At 43.9% G+C, this 17,822-nt stretch overlaps 1 protein-coding gene across 3 annotated transcripts in view; it reads right to left on the bottom strand.

Annotated features, from left to right (window-relative positions):
* Nucleotides 1-17,822, bottom strand: part of LOC121626446 (ADAMTS-like protein 1) — a 92,951-nt gene that overhangs the window by 21,860 nt on the left and 53,269 nt on the right. For all 3 annotated transcript variants that reach the window (XM_041964956.1, XM_041964957.1, XM_041964958.1), the window contains exons 3-5: nucleotides 8,476-8,603; nucleotides 1,387-1,432; nucleotides 845-1,081 (exon numbers count right to left, since the gene is read on the bottom strand). In XM_041964956.1, the coding sequence (XP_041820890.1) occupies nucleotides 845-1,081; nucleotides 1,387-1,432; nucleotides 8,476-8,603 (411 nt within the window). The remainder of the gene's footprint in view (nucleotides 1-844; nucleotides 1,082-1,386; nucleotides 1,433-8,475; nucleotides 8,604-17,822) is intronic.

The raw sequence follows: 17,822 nt of genomic DNA, 5'->3' as shown, positions 1-17,822 counted from the left end.
ACGTAATTTCATCCAACCGGGAAAAAATGCATTGTAAACTATTTCCTGGACTGTCAGTCAAAAGGCCAGTCTCATCAAAACATTACCCTCATTGGGTATTCATTTGTAAAGCAGATGGCATGATATTAGCATTTTGAGGGGGTGTAGCTTCTTTTAGATTTATTCACTTTTTAGTGCTTGCATCCAAACCCAGCTATTATGACACAGATGTGAACCAGCACATATACAATTGTGTTGAAAAAAATAGATAAACCAATTAAATGCATTCTGTTTTAGAAAGTATTTCCTTTTTACAGGCTTAATTTGTTGCAGTTTTTTTCTCAGATTGGAGATTTTGAGGCAGCACTTCCTGAGCTGAGGGTTACAGTTTTGCTGTCATTAGATTATTGTTTAAAATTTGTATTCTGTCTCATACTGTGAACACTTTTTCATAAAAATCTCAATATGTCATTATCTCAAGAAGAATTCTGGAAGGAAGATATCTGCTTGAATTAGGTGTTTCTGTGTTGCATTAAAAGCTTTCAGTCTGGCAAGCTGCAGAAATACTTCATTTGTCTCATTTGTCCTTCTGTTCTCCAAGACCGCTTCCGATTCAATCCAAGCCTGGGGCTGTTCGCAACACATTGTTATGAGATTGTACTCTGGAAGATACATTTTTCAGATTTTCTTAATCATAAAAATTGATCTAAATCGCATTTTTGGTTTCTGGGAAGTTTGTCTTGGGACCCCAAAACTGTGCAAATGTCCAAACACCGAAATGATTTCCACAATAGATAAATTAAAAGAAACAAATACGAGCTCCTCAGTGGTGAAAACAATAAAGCTCTTTGATTCCTTCTCCTACCTGGCAGACTCCACTGATGCACATGTCCAAGGACTCGGTGTAACAGCGTGTCCCATCCAGCACCTTGGGGGCCAGCTCCACCACAAGGCCCGAGCCCTTGGCTTTGCACTTGAGAGCGCAGGGGTTGTCCGGGTCGTTGTACACAGGCAGCCACTCGTGGTACTGACCCTGGAATCGCACGTCGGCATGAGCTGAACACTGCTGGGCACGGAAATCACCGGCGTCGGGAGGGCAATCCTGAGGGTAAAAATGTATTCAATAAAGTTTTAAAAGTAGTACAAAGGTGGTGGTGGAGGGATTGCTGAGACTGTGTGAAAGTGGTGGACATCATATTAAATGAAAGCAGAACTAGTTCCCCCACTTCCACAACTTCTCACTTTCTCTTAAACAACAAGGACCAAGATCACTAAATTAGACTCTTAAATATTTTCACAGTTCCTCAAGTTTCTCATTCACCATTTACTACTTCAGTTTATCTCAACAAAAGCCAGTTGAAAGCTCTGCTGACATCCATTACAAAGAGATGACTTTGCTGAACTTACCACATTACTGCATGTGCGATATTTGATATTCTGCCCTTCACAGGTCCTGAAGAAGACAAAATGAACATGTTGGTGAACTTCGGGGGCGAATGGTAAAACAAACCACAATGCACAGCAATCATCTTCGCCGAGGCAGACGGTTTTTCAACCGTTGACTCTTATCATTTTTTGAATTGCTGAGCAGAGTCTGGAATCCTGCAAATGATGATGTGGCAACCCACAACCATGGGGTCTGTGGCGCGTTTGCAAAGGTTTAACAGATTTCATTTAAGATTTAATTCACGCAGTGTGACTGTGCATTAATGAAGGCGTATGGTATGTTGGTATGTAAGTGTGGGACACAATTAAGTGTAGCAAATAACATATTATGATGAAGTCATGACAGATGCCATAATTTCCATAGCAATGGTGGTAAAACAAAAAAGGCAGAGATTCTGCAGCCATGCCTGCAGCTCTTGGTGGCTGCGCTGAGCACAGCATACACAGCAGTGCTTTGAGTTGTCACCATGCTAATCTGGACACAATGACAATGCTAACACCGTGATCATTAGCAGGTATGATGTTTACCATGGCCACTCTCTCATAAAGTTATGCCAACATTTGCCAAAAGTGACTGGGATATGCCTCCATTTTCAGTGGAAGTCAAGGCTTAAACAGGAAACTTTATACCTTCACAGATGAACTGGAGGGAAAAAAGTAAAAACAATAAAATGGAAAACAGGAGTCTGTAGGTACTGAGAATAAGAACACATGATACATGTCTTAGTGATCAGTCTTTGAATAAATCCTTGCTTTAGAAACCAACAGTACTGCACATGTGGTGGTAAAGCGGACACAGTATCGCCCTCCGAGCTGTGTCTGCTGAACAGATTGGAGCAGTTTGGATCACGACTCTCCGCATGACAGTCTGCAGCGCTTTTGCCCAAATCATGGAGCAAAGCACTTATTGGAAATTAGGATTCTTTTGTGCTTTGATGCTGAGCGATGATAAACCATTGATGGTGGCTATGATAGGCCAATCATCCAAGACCCCAGCAAAAGCTAATCAAAGGATATTCTTTGGAGTTTGGAAACTTGAGAGGAATTCCTGTGTCATCGGCCCTTAGCTAATCTGGAATCATGATTGGAGGCTACATTGCAGAGTTTGGACTCACAGATGAACGAGGGCTTTAGGGTTTTTATAATATTATTCCAGAGAGCGGAGGGAGTGGATGTGAAGTGTGTGGCATGGCAAGAACATTAGACCCTGTGACGAATCCAGACAGTCCCTTATGCCAAACCAAACAGCAGGTCATGGGGCTTGAACCCAAACAAGAGACTCTCAAAGACCGAGAGTTGAGAGACAGGTAGCAAAGATCTGGATCAGTGGGACAAGCAATATATAAACTAGACATTAAAAAAGGCAAAGGGAATAAAGTGAATTTCCCTTTTCATTTCCTCTTGACTTTGGAAGCCACAACGTGGAGGCTAAGCTGAAGTAGGCTCGGGACGAGGGATTCATCATGGCGTCATCATAGGTTAGGGAAAAACGACTTGGTTGAAATATCAGAATTCCTGGAGCACAAAAGCCATAACTCACAAGACTATGATCCTTCTTTCCTGCCAAATACACACAAAGCACACAACTACAGAGAGTTTGCTCATCAATTAAGTACACACAAGACTGCATAAAGTAAAACTACCATCTGGCATGCCAATAACTTCATCCTGAGACAAGAAATGAACTAAAATCTATTGTAACCATGAAAAATTTATTGTAATAACTTCTTATAATATTGGATATGCAGTTAAATTTGTCTGGCTCATAAAGCCCATATATATGTCATCAACTCTTCTTGCTAGATTGAAAGTAATTGCAACCAGGGCTCCACAACCTTTGCCATAATATTGATACACTTGAGGCAAATGGGCACATGAGTTTGTGATGCCTTCAAAACGCTCTTGCTGTGAGCGCTGCAACTGATCAGCTTAGGAAAGTTGAGAGCAGTCAGGCCATCTAACACCAGGGACACACACAGGAGGTGGAAGCGCTGCCCAGCTCCTTTCGGCGCCTGTGTTAACCAATTGGGGTGCTCAGACAGAGCGCGCCGCGGCATGCGGCTCTGCATCTGGTTTGAGATCTGCAGCGATAGCTTCGGCGTCTGTTTCACTTTCTCCACGTGTGGTGAGCGAATCTGGCAAGAAAACGCACTGATAGTCTATTATAAATGATATAAATACATTACATACAGTTCAGGCTCTCATATAGAGCATGATATAAATGACCTGATTCTGAGAGATAATGAAACATGCATGCCATGCTTTCCAAACCTTTGGATTTTCCCTTTTCCAGCTCTTCTCCCTGCTGTTTCAATCCTCCCAATTTCTTCCTCCCGTAGGATGAAATATCACAATATTTATTAGAATCACTGCTGTTTGTGATTGTTTGTTTGTGAAGTGACAGGTGCCCCCACTGATCCAGGAACAGATACAAAGCTTTGTCACAGAACAGGAGAGGAGTAGCATCACTTGTTGCCCAGCACAGAGAGCTGGCTCCTGGTGTGAACGGCCAGGCTCCACCTTGTGAGACAACCTATCGCGGCGCTTCTTTCTCTGTGTCCCCAGTGGTTGGCTTGTTTGGCAGCACCGTTATCTTCTTTGTTTACATGACGCACTTTTGTGGAATTTTGTGGAACAGTGCTCGTGCTAACCTTTCTAACAGGACTTTTTACATGTTTGCACATAAATGTACAGTTACACAGCAGCCTCAGCGTGTGCTACAGAGGTTACTGCTACATAATCCAAGACTCCCATAGCACAGACCCCACCTCAGGTTTTAGGGGAGACCTGGCAGGATCCCTAGCTGTAGGTAGCCTATCAGTAATAGCCTTTATCCAGGCTGACTGGCCAACATGGCTTTACAGTTCGTGTTATATTGTTGTCTGTTGGTTTGGCATGCTCTTGACAGCTCTACAATTGTGTTTTTAAATTTTCATATCATCAGAGACATGTGGACTAGGCAAGTAAGTCCAACACTTTGACACTCTTACAGCAAGATGACAACTATTGGCTCAGATTGTCAAAATTTGGAATAAATCTGATTTTATCCATGAGATATATGTTTCAAAAGTAATGGCTGAATTACAGTTGATTTTTTATTACACATTCGTGTTCCCCTAAGGATGAATCCTGATGTTTTTGTGACCCCCTAACCTTCTCTGTCAAGCAGCCAGTTTCCCCTTGCACACAAGACATATAAAAACCAAGTGGGAAGATTGCAATGAAATTTACTGTGCACATTCATGCTCCCTAAAGGTTGTAGATTTTCCAGTTTGGACCCTCAGTGACCACTCCTCTGGCAGCACTCTCAAGCCAAAATGTCAACTTTGCCTTGAAGATGTCTCATAATCTCATGGACAGACTGAGAGGAAAATTTCCAGAGCACATTCATGATCCCAAGGGGATAAACATTTCTGAAATCAGTGACCCCATGACCTTTTCTGTAGCACCTCCCGAACATGGCAGAGGCACAGCTCTAGGGATGGCAAATGCAGTCAGTTGGATAGTCACTTTGGTCCACATTGAAATATGTCAACACCTTTTGGACAGACTGCCATGATTATTTTGTACAGATGTTCATGGGCCTCAGAGGATGAAGCCTACATACCTTTGTAACCCCCTGATATCATTGTTTTTTCGTGAAATGCCTTGACAACTAGTGGATGGATTGAAATTGGAACAGATGTCCGTGGTGCCCAGAGGATGAATCCTAAGGACGATCTTGATCCCCTGACTTTTCATTTAGTGTCATCAGCAGGTCAAAGTTTTCACTTCTCCTGTGAAATATCTCCACATCTGGAGGCAGCAGATGGGATGCACTGACATTCTATCTGACGGCACCATGAGGTTTTGCTGAAATATCCATTGTTGGACGATTGAAACGGCTGAATGGATTGCAGTGAGATTTGGCACAAACATTCATCCCTTGAAAATGAATTTTAATAACTTTGATGATCAAAATCTAGATCTTTGAAATGAGTTTGGATTTTACATGATTTATACTTTACTGTGGTTCATCCTGGCACAACATGGGCTCAGTGGCATGAGAATGGAGGTGTTTTTAGCACTGCACAGGCCACTCGGAGGGTGGTCCTCCATACTGTCGAGTAGGAGACATAATCAAGGTGCCAGGCCCAAGTTAATTAGAGCAAGTTAATCAGCCATTGCCTTGGAAAATTCACTTTTAACAACCATACCACTTAAAGATTTAAACACAGCTGTGGTGTGCCTTTGGTGAAATTCCAAAACGCCACAGTTATTTAATGTCACTGCCAGGAATTTCTGCAAATCAGTGACTCAGTGAATGGTGAAAATGTCCTTATCAGCAATGAGAAGTTTCTTGAGAACTCTTAACTTGCTCCTTGTCCCTGCCCAGGACAGCTCGTCTTTATTTCCCGATGGTAGAAGGTTATCAGTGGGGTACGCGCCTCTTTGGATTATTTAGTCAAGTCAAAATGAAGTTGAGACTGGCCTCTTTTTATAAGAGAAAAGACAAGAGTTTGCCAACCCTGAGCCTCATAAATAATAGAGCAGCACTTTCTCCTTCCATGACACCCAATCCATATGTCCACACCCGCTTCAAACCAGCTATGCTGTTGTTAATAATGGAGATTGTGATCAAGTGAAGTGTGTTGTGCGGGTGGGACTAATGAGGGCCAGGCAATCTGTGTTTAGTCTATACTTTGCATGTGCCCTTCAGGGAAGTTGAATAACCGTTGTTTTTTTCTGCAGTAGCAGTCAGTCGTACATGTGTGTGTGTGTGTGTGTGTGTGTGTGTGTGTGTGTGTGTTTAAAGGTCAGAGAGTTGGAGTGGTATTGGTTTGGAGGGTGTTGCAGGCCCGTTTCCAGTCTCTCCATCCAAGGAGTCACACACACACACGCACACACACAAGGGGCCTTGTGCTGTGCTTTTTAATGACGCTGTTTGATCTGCCACCCGGTTCCAGGCTACTGCTCCCCTCATTCCCACGCAACAGCCGAGTGAGGTGGGATGAGGTGGGACGGAGGGTCGTGCTGTTTGCTCAAGAACCCCATACATTGCTGCTGCCGCCAAAGGACACACGAGTTTGTAAACAAACCCCCCCTGGACTCACATGAGCGTGTAACGTCTGCACATACACACACTGCCTACACACCACACGGAGCTCAAACCCCAAACACCTCTTAACACGTCAATTGCTTTTACAGCCAGTAGCGTTCTGAGGTTTGCCTGACCAAAAAATTCTGGGCAAGCACAGAGAAATGGCTGCTGCTGATATCATGAAATGAACTCCTCAAAAAGCGATTGACCTCAATGTTTGCAATGCATTACATGGGGGGTCTGGCACTTTAAGTTTGAGGTTTTGACAGCCTTATGCTTCTTATCCTGGCTTCGCATTAGCAGCGCAGACAGATTCATGGTTATGGCACACTGGAAGCACCTTATTGTACATCTGGGTTGTGACCTCAGGGATGATGTGCTCTCTTCTGTCTCAGGACAGTTGCATTGTTTTATGATCTCACTGGCTGCTCCTGTCACTGCTGGAGCTCCCCCTGAAGCCCCCAACAGCGAAACAGAGGTGACTTTGGCAGCAAGGCACGCTGGCTACTTTAAATGGGAGAGCGATACATTTGGGGAACTGTAAAAAAGAGGAATGCAGTGAAGTCACCCTGCAGCTATTTCCCAGCCTATAAATGTGACATTTCTATGGAAAACATACCCTCTCACTCCTTCTGTCTCCTTTTTTTTCACTTGTTCCTCAAATCCATTTGTAATTGGCCACTTTGCCCAGTACACTTGGCCTCGGGTTTTAATCCTGAAGCCCACTGGGTTAGCTTGAAGCCTAACCAACCGGGTGACTTTGGCATGAGGATGAAAGGGCCGAGAGGTCCAAAGTGCAAGTTCCAGTTCATCCGGAGATTTAAGCCGAGATGATGAGCAGTGGGAATCCAACCAATGTGGGTTCATTGCTTGCAGAGCCCAAACTCCATCACAGGAAGAGTTATTAACAGTGGACATTGATTGTTGTGCTCTGATTTGTGAAGAATCATGTTGGGCCATTTCTGAAAATCAGATCCCTCATGTCACTGATGAATTTGAGATTTCGGCACATGTGGCCATCTAGACAGTTTTAGTAGGTGGATGGGCAAGTGATCTCAGTGGACCCCGCAGGGCTATTTAACAGTCACATAACAGTTATATGTCTTTTGAGCACCCTCATTACAGCCCATGGGAATGAAGCGATTGGTGAGACTTACATTAGGGACGCTGTCTGGATTTATTTGGCAGAGCGGCTGTGAGCAACAGAAAGACCCTCCCCCTTACCCCTCGTCCTTCCCTCTCTCTTGAATCTTAAAGCCATGATATGGCACTTTAATGGAAACCATTCCAAGCCCAGTCAGGACTTGGCTCTTTAAAAGAGGAGATTACCTCGGATAGTGTTTGAACACACGCTTACAAATTGTCCGTGTGATGTTTCCATTTATCTGAAGGTCAGTGAGGTTGGAACTTATTGGAAATTATACATTCAGTTCACTGTATATCCTTCCCTCCTGTGGTGTAAGCATAGTTTAAAACAGAGACCTATGACAAAGCATCCTTCTGTGAGTACTGTACTTATAAATGTCAATGTGTTTACATCTCAGGTCCTAAAAATAGAAATATTGTTTCTTAGCAATTTTGAAAAAAAGTGATTTAAGAGAATTAGAAATTTACCAGCTGAGGAGAATCACTGTTATGATTTTAGGTGAGGTGTAGGTATCACATACTGTACGTAATAAGGGTCAAGAGGACTCTAAAACAGTAATAGGAAAAAGTGATGCCCTACAGGACACGCAGTTTCAGGCCAAATCCGATCAAAGCATCACAACAGGACTTGATCGGTTTAACTCATTAAACTGGTGACTTGGGCTTCAGATTCATTAAAGTCGGAAGGCATTAACACACACACAGCATGACACAAGTGAGCTCTCTTTCCTTTTGCCCCTGGTGTTGCCCTCTAGATTGTCACACCTGTTGCATCAAGTATGCATGAGGCTTTAGGGTGAGGAGTGGCTGAGAGGTGGCCTTACTTGGAACTGAGGCATCGTCTGAGGGAGTAGGAGGCGCCTCCTCCGCAGGTACGGGAGCACTCACTCCATGAGCCCCAGGCATCCCACAGAGTGTCTCTGTCCTCTTCTGATCGGGCCGTCCGCGAGCTCTGCACAACAGAAAAGAAGGAGTTTATACATGAGTATGTGCTGTCAATGACTTGAGTAGTCCATATTTGCAACATTATCACCTTTAACATGATGAAACCATGTTATGCTCTAATCTCCCTTTCCTAACTGAGGCAACCTTTATGCATATTCCTCCGCCACATGAGTCGTGGCTTCCTGCGTTTATTCTTTTGCAGAGCACACGAAACAGCCTGAGCTGCTAGCTGAGAGCCCAAACTAAATTCCAGGAGCTGCTGAAAATGAAACAGAAGTGCATGTGACAGGATGAGAGAGACTGCACGGGGAAGTAATCAAACTCTCTCGACTTTTGCCCTTTTGCATATTTCAAATGTCTGAGTCATCGTTTAGATTATGAAATGTTAGTCCTCTCTTAAACTTTAAGCCTCACTCGTGTGCCTCTCTGCTAATTGCATCATGCTGGATTTGGCAGTAGAGATGGGGATATTACTGCAGGATCCAAAATCAATATTATACGAAGATGAATTTTGCGAGGACAATGAGCATCTCAGACGTAGAGTGACAGCCAAAACATTAAGATCCTCTTCAAGCCATATTAGACTCTTTTAACTTCTCTTTGCCTTTCAAGGCCTTTTGTACCCAGCCGGACAGGCAGAAGATGTTTATTGTAAGGCTGGCACCATCATCTGATGTGGATCATCTACGGCTCCGCATGAGTCATGTTTCTTTCTCTTGGCCCTACTCGGCAGCCGTGCTCCTCTCTACGCCCTTTGCAGAACGGACTGAATGGAGCAAGAGGAAAATAGATTGCTTTTGCTATCAAGAACAAGGACAGCATAGCCCGGTGGTGGTATTCTGCTCTGCCAGCGAGACTGAGGCCAAGAAAAAACTGCTTCTATACCTGCTGAATGGATAAAAGCCTGAGTCATGAAAAAAAAATACTCTGAGGTTGGAACTAACACTGGGACAAATCATCCACCTCCTATGGCAGCAGGAATGTGGTTTAAAGGACTAGAGGTGCAAACACATTCAATAAAATAATCTGCCACTCAGCAGAGGTTTTAAGGCCATGAAAAGGAGTAGATGGATGGAAGAGAAAATTATTATTCCCCACAATAACCTGAAAACTTAGGCAGTCTTTCAGGTGTTGATGAGCCATGAAAGAACATTTTAAGATTGCAGAAATGCAGCTTTTGTGTGCTTTGGACAGCGTCCCACCACGGAGTCCTCACACCACAACAGTGCAGTCTGTTCATGCACGTCCAGCAGAGTTTTTGACAGGGCCTTCAAAATCCCAAATCCTGCAGATTAGGAATGAAATGTGCGGCACAACAAGCCCACTTACCCTGAGCATACTGAATAAAGGAGCGACTGTAGAAACTTTATGTGTAACACCTGCTCTTTAAAAGATTTATGCCTGCTGAGCTGACAAATAGTTTACAGTGAATGTCCGGCCTTGCGTTTGAGATACACAGCCTTGAGATTTTAGAGGAAAAACACAGGATACGCCAAGTTATTTTGACCTCTTTGGCCCCTTTTCCCAACAGCATGGCATTGTGCTTCATCTACAAAAATAAATGGATCTTGCAGAGAAAAGCAGATAGAAGGTAATAATAGTGCTTTGATTGTTTTCTTTGGGTCACAGTAGCAAAAACACCCATGCTCTACGCTGCAGAGCGGGATGGTGGGTTCACATTATTAGAAGTGTGTGGGGACTGATATAAATGGCTGTCAGCGCTGATGACGCCTGAGGAACAGCAGAAAGGAACGGCAAGACCTAAATACGCAGCCAGTGGCGCTTGCAGCCAAACATATCTGCAACTGCGTTACTTTCTGCACGGGCCAACTATTTCAATGTTTGGATCCACGGTAAATAAACACAGGCTGCGCTCTGGGCAGCCTGTTAGCACACCACCTTAATTCTCCTTTGAAAAGCAATCAGTGAATTTTTCAGTCAATTACGGTTGGGAGCCATGTGTTGTGAAGCCAAGAGAGCCGGAGGCATAACAAGGCTGGTGAGGAAAGAGGAGGGGAAGTAGATGAAGGGACGGAGGGACGGAGATGAGGAGGTTGTTTGGCCGACTGTGCTGCTATTGTTCTCAACGGAGGCGGAGGAACACAAGGCTCCGCTAGTCGGACGGCCGTCCTGCTGGGATTTAGATCCAATAATCACAAGGCTCAGATATCCACTTGGAGCCTTCCTAACCCTCCATCATTACACCTCCCACCTCTCCTGCTCCGAACCCTCCAGGGTTTTATCTGCGCCTTAGCGGTACCATTCACACAGCAGAACGCATGTGCATTTAAACATATTTACACTCTGGCTCTTTTATTATGAGAAAAACAGGACAAACATACGACCACACAGGCCCCTTGGCTGTCGCCCATCCGGTGTTTTCACAGCAAGTGGAAGAGAGGAAATGAGCATATGATAAAAGACCAGTGATCTGCGTATAATATGTTATTCTGATGGACAGATTCTATTTAAGTCACCTGTCAGCAGCTGAGACTAAGGACATTTTCCTTGAAGATGGAAAACTCCTCGACAGGGGAAAGAAACCCGACGCCGGTGCCTTTTTTGCAGACTGTGTCAATATACATACGATGGCCTTTTCAGTCGGCAAGACATACGATATTTGCACATCTGCTGAATCCCTTGTCGTCTGCTCCACGCTGCACGGCACTGTACTCGCCATCATGCCGCAAGCAAGGCAGTCACCGTATTGTAACAGGGAGCCCGAACCCCAGATAAAACGGCTTGCTGACCTGCATGACAAGTCTACTGTTGTGACTTTGAACAGAAACACAGAGGATGCACGGTGACTCTGCAGCAGCAGCAGACAGGACGCGTCAGGTCACACTAACTGCCCTGTTCAGGCTGCTGTTGAAAGGTCTCCAGCATCTGAAGAGTGCGTTTCTACTGCACAAAATCACATACTCATAAAACACAAACTGCAAATGCACACACACTTTTAGACAGTAATCTATAAAGACACACACTTTCTGAATGCATCACTTATTGTAAGGGGATAAATGACTATCACCAAACAGAAAGATTTTTTTTCCAGGATGAAAACTGAGGTGGAAGAAAGTAAAGATTACAGTACCAGGATGAGAAGAGCTGTCACCAGAAGCTTGCAAGCCAAGAAATCTCGCTCCATGCCTTTTCAAAGTGTGTGAGTCAATCACTTCCGTTCTGACTGTGTGTGTGTTTGTGTGTGAGCCCGGTGTGTGATGCCCTCGTCTCTGGGTCACTCTGTGTGTCCCGTCCGCCTGCCGTCTCCTCTCTGACTCGCTCCCGTTCTTCCTCAGGAGTAACTTGGGGAAGGGGCGGGAGGGAGGGAGCAAGGGAGAAGGACTGGGAGTGTGTGTGTGTGTGTTTTTGTGTGCAATGCATGTCAATGTGGGGGGAGTAATCGGGTCTGGGGGCGTGGGGGGGTCCGAGCCCCACGAGTCCTTCAGGTCTGGCACACTGGCCAATCAATAAATGGGCCTCAGTCAAGCGTGCTAGTTCAAACAAGGAGCTGGGCCAGCTGCAACTTCACAACTTCACACGTTTGTGTGTGTGTGTGTGTGAGACAGTCAAAGAGTAGGAATAATGGCAGACAGACAACAATTGTAAACCAATTTTCTTCCCCCTTTGATTCTTTCCATTTCTTCGCCTGATATCTCAAATTTCTCTCTCTCACTGTATATTCCATTTTTTTTCCTCCCTGCCTGCCTCGCTCTCATTTTAACGTTGCTCTCACTGTTCTGCTCATTTCTTTTCAGCTCTGTACGCCGTTGCTCTGCCGGATGCCAGCAAGCTGTTTTGGAAACGTCAAAAACTCTCAGTCACACAGAGCGAGCTAATCTGCTAGCATGTTTATTGCCGGTTGACCATGTTTGGATGCGGGTTTGCCAAAATGTCGTTTTGTGAGTATATTAGGGGGAAAAGCACAGACACACAAACTGGGACATATTCGGGGGCATGTCACTTCATGTGTGTCTCCTGACTGTGTTTTGCTTTACGTTGCATGTGAGAGCCCCATGGAAATCAGTTGACATAGCTTGGTCACTGAAGCTATCATGATAGACTTCTCAGCCACGGTGATTTTTTTTTTTTTCGATTTCTTTATGAGGTAAAGGTCTACTTCAATGGAGCCTTTCATAACATCTGGCAGTTTGAGCCAGTGAACATTTGCACTGTGGAGGTGGGGAACAAGCCAGGTGTCCCCTGGAGGGACAATTCCTCTGGTTATAGAGAAAAACAAGCAGCAAGATGGACAGCTCTTGGCACAGAGGGAATATACTATACACTGAGTAACTTTCCAGTTTTAAGGTTTGCAATGGCAAGACACGAAAACAAAAGCTGAAAGAGAAAGTTGAAAAAGAAATAGAGCAGGCAGAGTTAGCGCCGAGCCAGCGGTGCCCCTTGATGTGACTTGCGAGGTAGCAGGCTATCATTCAGGCATTTCAACCGTGCCGTTCCAAAGACAATAAAAACTCTGTGCCCTTCAAATCAAGACTTCAAATCCACCTCCCAATCAAACACCAAATCAAAAACCACATAATTGCTATCAATTAAGGCTGCGAGGAATGTGCTGCACTCCAGAGCAAATAGGCAGCAACCCTAATCACAACATCGGAGCGGATGTTTCAACCCTTAACCAGCACACACACACACACACACTTTTTATTCCTGACTTATACACAGCAAACCTGTCTTGAAGTCTTAACTTGCTGCTGACAGTAAGAGACTTCGCTTGTTTAATTTGGTCGTGGGTAGTGTCTGCACATTCTGCGAATTGGGGAATTATCTCACACACGCTCAGCTATCCACTTAACACCAGCGTATTTTGCGGTGCCAGCGGGAAGGGACGAGGACGTGTGCACTTTCACAGGCCTACAAAGAAATTATACCCCCTTGCACCCTTAATCCATAACCTTCTGATATTTGCTTTCAGAAGAAATCCTTCTCATATTTGCAAATGTATGACTACAGAAAATAAACCGTGGCATCGATGATGTGCCCAGAGTTTAAAACTAAACACCCGAGGAGGAAATTAAAGTGTTTGACTGACGCTGACTTGGAGCCAGTTCTCAACCACAACATTGCTGGAGGTGTCTCCTGACAGTTCAAACAATAATCCATGAAGACGATGAGGCGAGAAAAAATTAGATATCGCATTGTGATTTCACACAAGGGCAGGCTCGGATATTAGGTTGCATGAGGGAAGCATGTGAGATTAGGGCAGCTGACTGTCCACAGACAGACGCTCATCATCATTTTAATCGGTAATGATAACACTGTAGTCCCTGAAGTCAATGCTGAGATCTGGGAACACGGTGAACCAACCGACAATGAGTGAGCTGGTGAGCCAACAATTGCGTCAGGTTATCTAAATCGCCTTATTTGCACCCCAAATAATAGTAACCCTTCATTGCACAAAAAACTCTTAACTGACCTCTAGAAACCTGCTGGACAAGGGCCACATCACATATAAGGTTAGCCAAGGTAGCATGATTATCGCTGATTGCTGACTACTTTTGGTTGTGGGGTTAACAATGTTGTTTTATAGGTTTTATTCTGAAAAGTCACAAAAGATCTAAATTTAAATAGCAACGTATGATTGAAAATTGAGCTTTGTCCTCTTCACTATCATGTTCTCCAGCACACAGGTCCACTCATTAAAGAATTTGAGGGTAAATTCAGCAATAATACAACAGTGATACAGAAATCGGAAAGTAACTTGTTCCTGAAATCCTTATGTCAAACATGATGAAGGTTATGTCTGCCTGAACATTCATTAAAGGTGTCATATTTCAGCACAGTATCACGCAGATCCGCTAGAGGATAGCGTGTCAGTGTCTTGTTTCACCTCACCTAAGCTTGAAAAGTACAATGTGTGAGTGTGCAGTACCAGCAGGGGGCGATATTGACAGGAGGGAAGGATGAATGTAGCATAAAGAGCGCAGGGAGGAGGCCGGGGTGGAGGCATGGGTCAAACACAGGACCTTCACACAGGGGACTGGTGTCATTTCCCGAGTGAGTTTTGTCTTATGTAAGTAAGTTCATTTACAAAACATAACTTCGCATGCGTAAATAATGTACTTATTTGTTCCCAAACCACGAGCCTCTTGTAAACCTAACCACGTAGTTTCGGTGCCTAAGTCTAAACAAACTACGAACGCCACCTGAAATATTTTTCTGCAAGCTTTATTTTGAAAGCTGTCACACACTTAATAATATCAGGTTGCATATTTTGGAGGGGTTAGCTTGACACAGGCCTTCACTTAATTTGTGTTTTATAATCACCATTTTACATTTGAAAACTTTTGCATTGCTTCTGTTTGTATCACAGTGATGAGGTACTGTTTTGTTGTGTGACAGCACAAGCAGACAAGCTGGAAAGGCTCCTGAAAAGCAGCCTTCTGCTATCACCCTTATCTTGCAGTTTTTCGTGGTGGCTCGAGAGTCTCCCAACAACTGTAGGTCGAGGTTCAACCAGGTCTGTCTGTGAACGGATACAACCTCCCAGTTTGCCTTGCAAATATATTCAGCTTGTTTAAAACCTGCGTCATTGATTGACTCATGTTTATTGCCCTGTCAGACCCCTTTTTAGTCGCCATCTTCCCAAGATCACAGCAATCAGCTAGGCGATAACAAAGTCGCTTTTAAAAGAGGGAGAAAGGATCATGTCATTCCTGCGCAAAAGCTAAATGAGTGAAGAGGCGTCAAAAACTCTTCCCAGGCTCACTGTTGAGATGACTTGCTGAAACAGGAATGAGCTTGCTGTCCACAGCTCTAAGTTAACACAGTCACGTTGGCTTTTTTTCATTTTTCCCGAATAATATATTTTAGTGAAGCAATATAACTGTGGTACATTTAAATACATAGTGAGTACACATCACTGTATTTAACTCCAACAAAATGAGCTGCTGATCCTTAATCTGGGACTTTGGCTCGGTGCGCTCACTTTTTGGCACCCTGATGGAAAACCAACCAATTAATATCCATGAGAGTTTGAATATTGAGGCAAAACATACCAACAATGCTTCTCTAATTACTCACTGTGGGGTAAAATTATAAGAGAAAAGCTCTCTCATGCAAAATAGTCTGACAATGTTTCTAGGTCTTGTAAAAGGGTCATCATGTAGGCTTTCCAAGCGGCAGAAGTTTAACAGATCCTTTCCTCTTCTTCTCTTTGGAGGAATAAGGGTCATATTAAAAGACTGCCACATCATGGGGCGATGACCTGAGTTAACAGGCCCCGAGTTCTCAGAAAGAGACAAATGAAGCTAAAGTTACCAGGGACTGACATTAAGTTACACTCAAGAGCCCAAACCCTCGGCTCCCACGATTAGACTTAAATGGTTCAGGCGGGATAAATGGTAGCCTCCCACCACCCCCACAAACGATGTATGTGCTCCAGTCATGATTTACACCAAAGCCATTGTTTAAAAAGCTTTCTGGGCCACAGTACAAAATGTTTTACCAGGACAGGGATTTTACGACCTGCACCTGAAAATCAACCACACTTCCCAGTTCCCCAAAACCAGAGGATTAAAATAAAGATGTAATTCTTTAACAATCAGCTAAATCCAATTCAAGCCAGATGGGAGGTGAACTGCAGAGCAGAAATTCAAAGTAAGCCGTTTTAATAATAAAAGTGCTTTAAAACACTCCCATAATATTTCCTTTATCCGTCTTTATCTTTGATCATCAGCATTACATTATTTTTCCTTTTATAAACTACTTCATCATGATTATTTGCTATTACCTAATACTTAATACAGGGGGAGGTCAATTGAATTGTTGGGTCAACAAGTGATACAAGCAATATTTGGTTTCAGTATTTGGTGGTAATCTGAAGATGACAGATTTACAGAGCCATAAACACACCTTCTGAGGATACTGTATCATGGCTGAGGCGGGAGGAAGAACGGTGCTGCATGCAAGGCCATTTTAGGGATAAATAATGTGCACAAGGGAAAGACGAACGCCAACTTGGCCTTTAACGGACCCATCTCTGCTGGCTTGTAGTCCAGCAGACCTTCTGACTGTAACTCCCCACAGCTCTGCAGAGGAAGACATTTGTTCTGCCTGCATATTGGTCCCAGAACTTTTTACAACATGAGTGAAAGTAAAATGATTTGTTTCTCAGAAAAGCAGCTGCATAATAAGGTCTTGTCAGCTTGCACAGGCCCGTAACATCAGGTGGGGCCGCGCTGAATGGCTTCACAGTGGTACTTTCAACGTTTAAAATGGTGATTTCACATCTGCTTTATAGGCAGGACAAAGGTTAACTATAGCATCAGCATATTGTAAATCAATGAAATTAATCTATAAAATCTAGACATTTTTTTTTTTTGATAAGAAGGTTTGTATGACCTCAGACCCATCTGCTTACTTTATCAAGTTTAAGACTTTACAGCCAGTAGTGCTTTGAGCTAAATGCTAAAATCAGCATGTGACCATGATAACAATTGGAATGCTAACATGCTTATGTTTTAGAGTGTCGTTTACATGTTAGCATGCTAACATGTGCTAGTTATGGCAAAACACAAAGTACAGCCAAGGCTGATGGGAATTAAAAAACAGGCCAGAGAATAAACTGTTTAACACTGACATCAGGATATTGTAAATCACTGAAATCATTAATATATAAAGGAATTACTTCTTGATAAGGAAGAAGTTAATAGCAGCAAGAACACATCTGCTCACTTGAAAAAGCAACCTAAAATATACTCAAGACACAATATTTCCTAGTAATTTACTGTGCTCTTTATAGTGACATTTTGAATAAGCCAGTAACCACAATCTGATCCCGCCTGAGCAAACCTCTAAAACGCCACATGCAGCCCACAGCGTAGAGGAGGAACAGGGCACGTAATTAAGAATCAGCAGTGACATTTACTGCTTCCTGAAACTGCGCTCCAACGTTCAAGGCACTGAGCTTTTCCCATTCGCACATCCAGGAGAGTTCACGTGTTGTAGCTGATTCTGGTGATCGCACAGGCTAACTCCATGAGTGTCCCACTGCACCAAAACGCCCTTCCTCCCTAAATGCCTCACTCCTTCACCAACCGCTGCCACTGTGGCGTTTTAAAGAGGGTACGACAGAAGGGGATGGGTATAAATTAGCAGTGTAAAGCCGCCGGAGCTGGCGAAACGGGCCCACCAAGGTGGGCTAGCAGGAAACGGGGAGCGTGGGACCCACATCCAGATCTGGGCAGACGCTAAAGCGCTGCAGTTTATT

Source organism: Chelmon rostratus, chromosome 23 (genome assembly GCF_017976325.1).
Source record: "Chelmon rostratus isolate fCheRos1 chromosome 23, fCheRos1.pri, whole genome shotgun sequence".
NCBI lineage: Eukaryota > Metazoa > Chordata > Actinopteri > Chaetodontiformes > Chaetodontidae > Chelmon > Chelmon rostratus.
The sequence above is the reverse complement of the archived record's forward strand: the minus strand, read 5'-3'. Positions and strand labels throughout refer to the sequence as shown.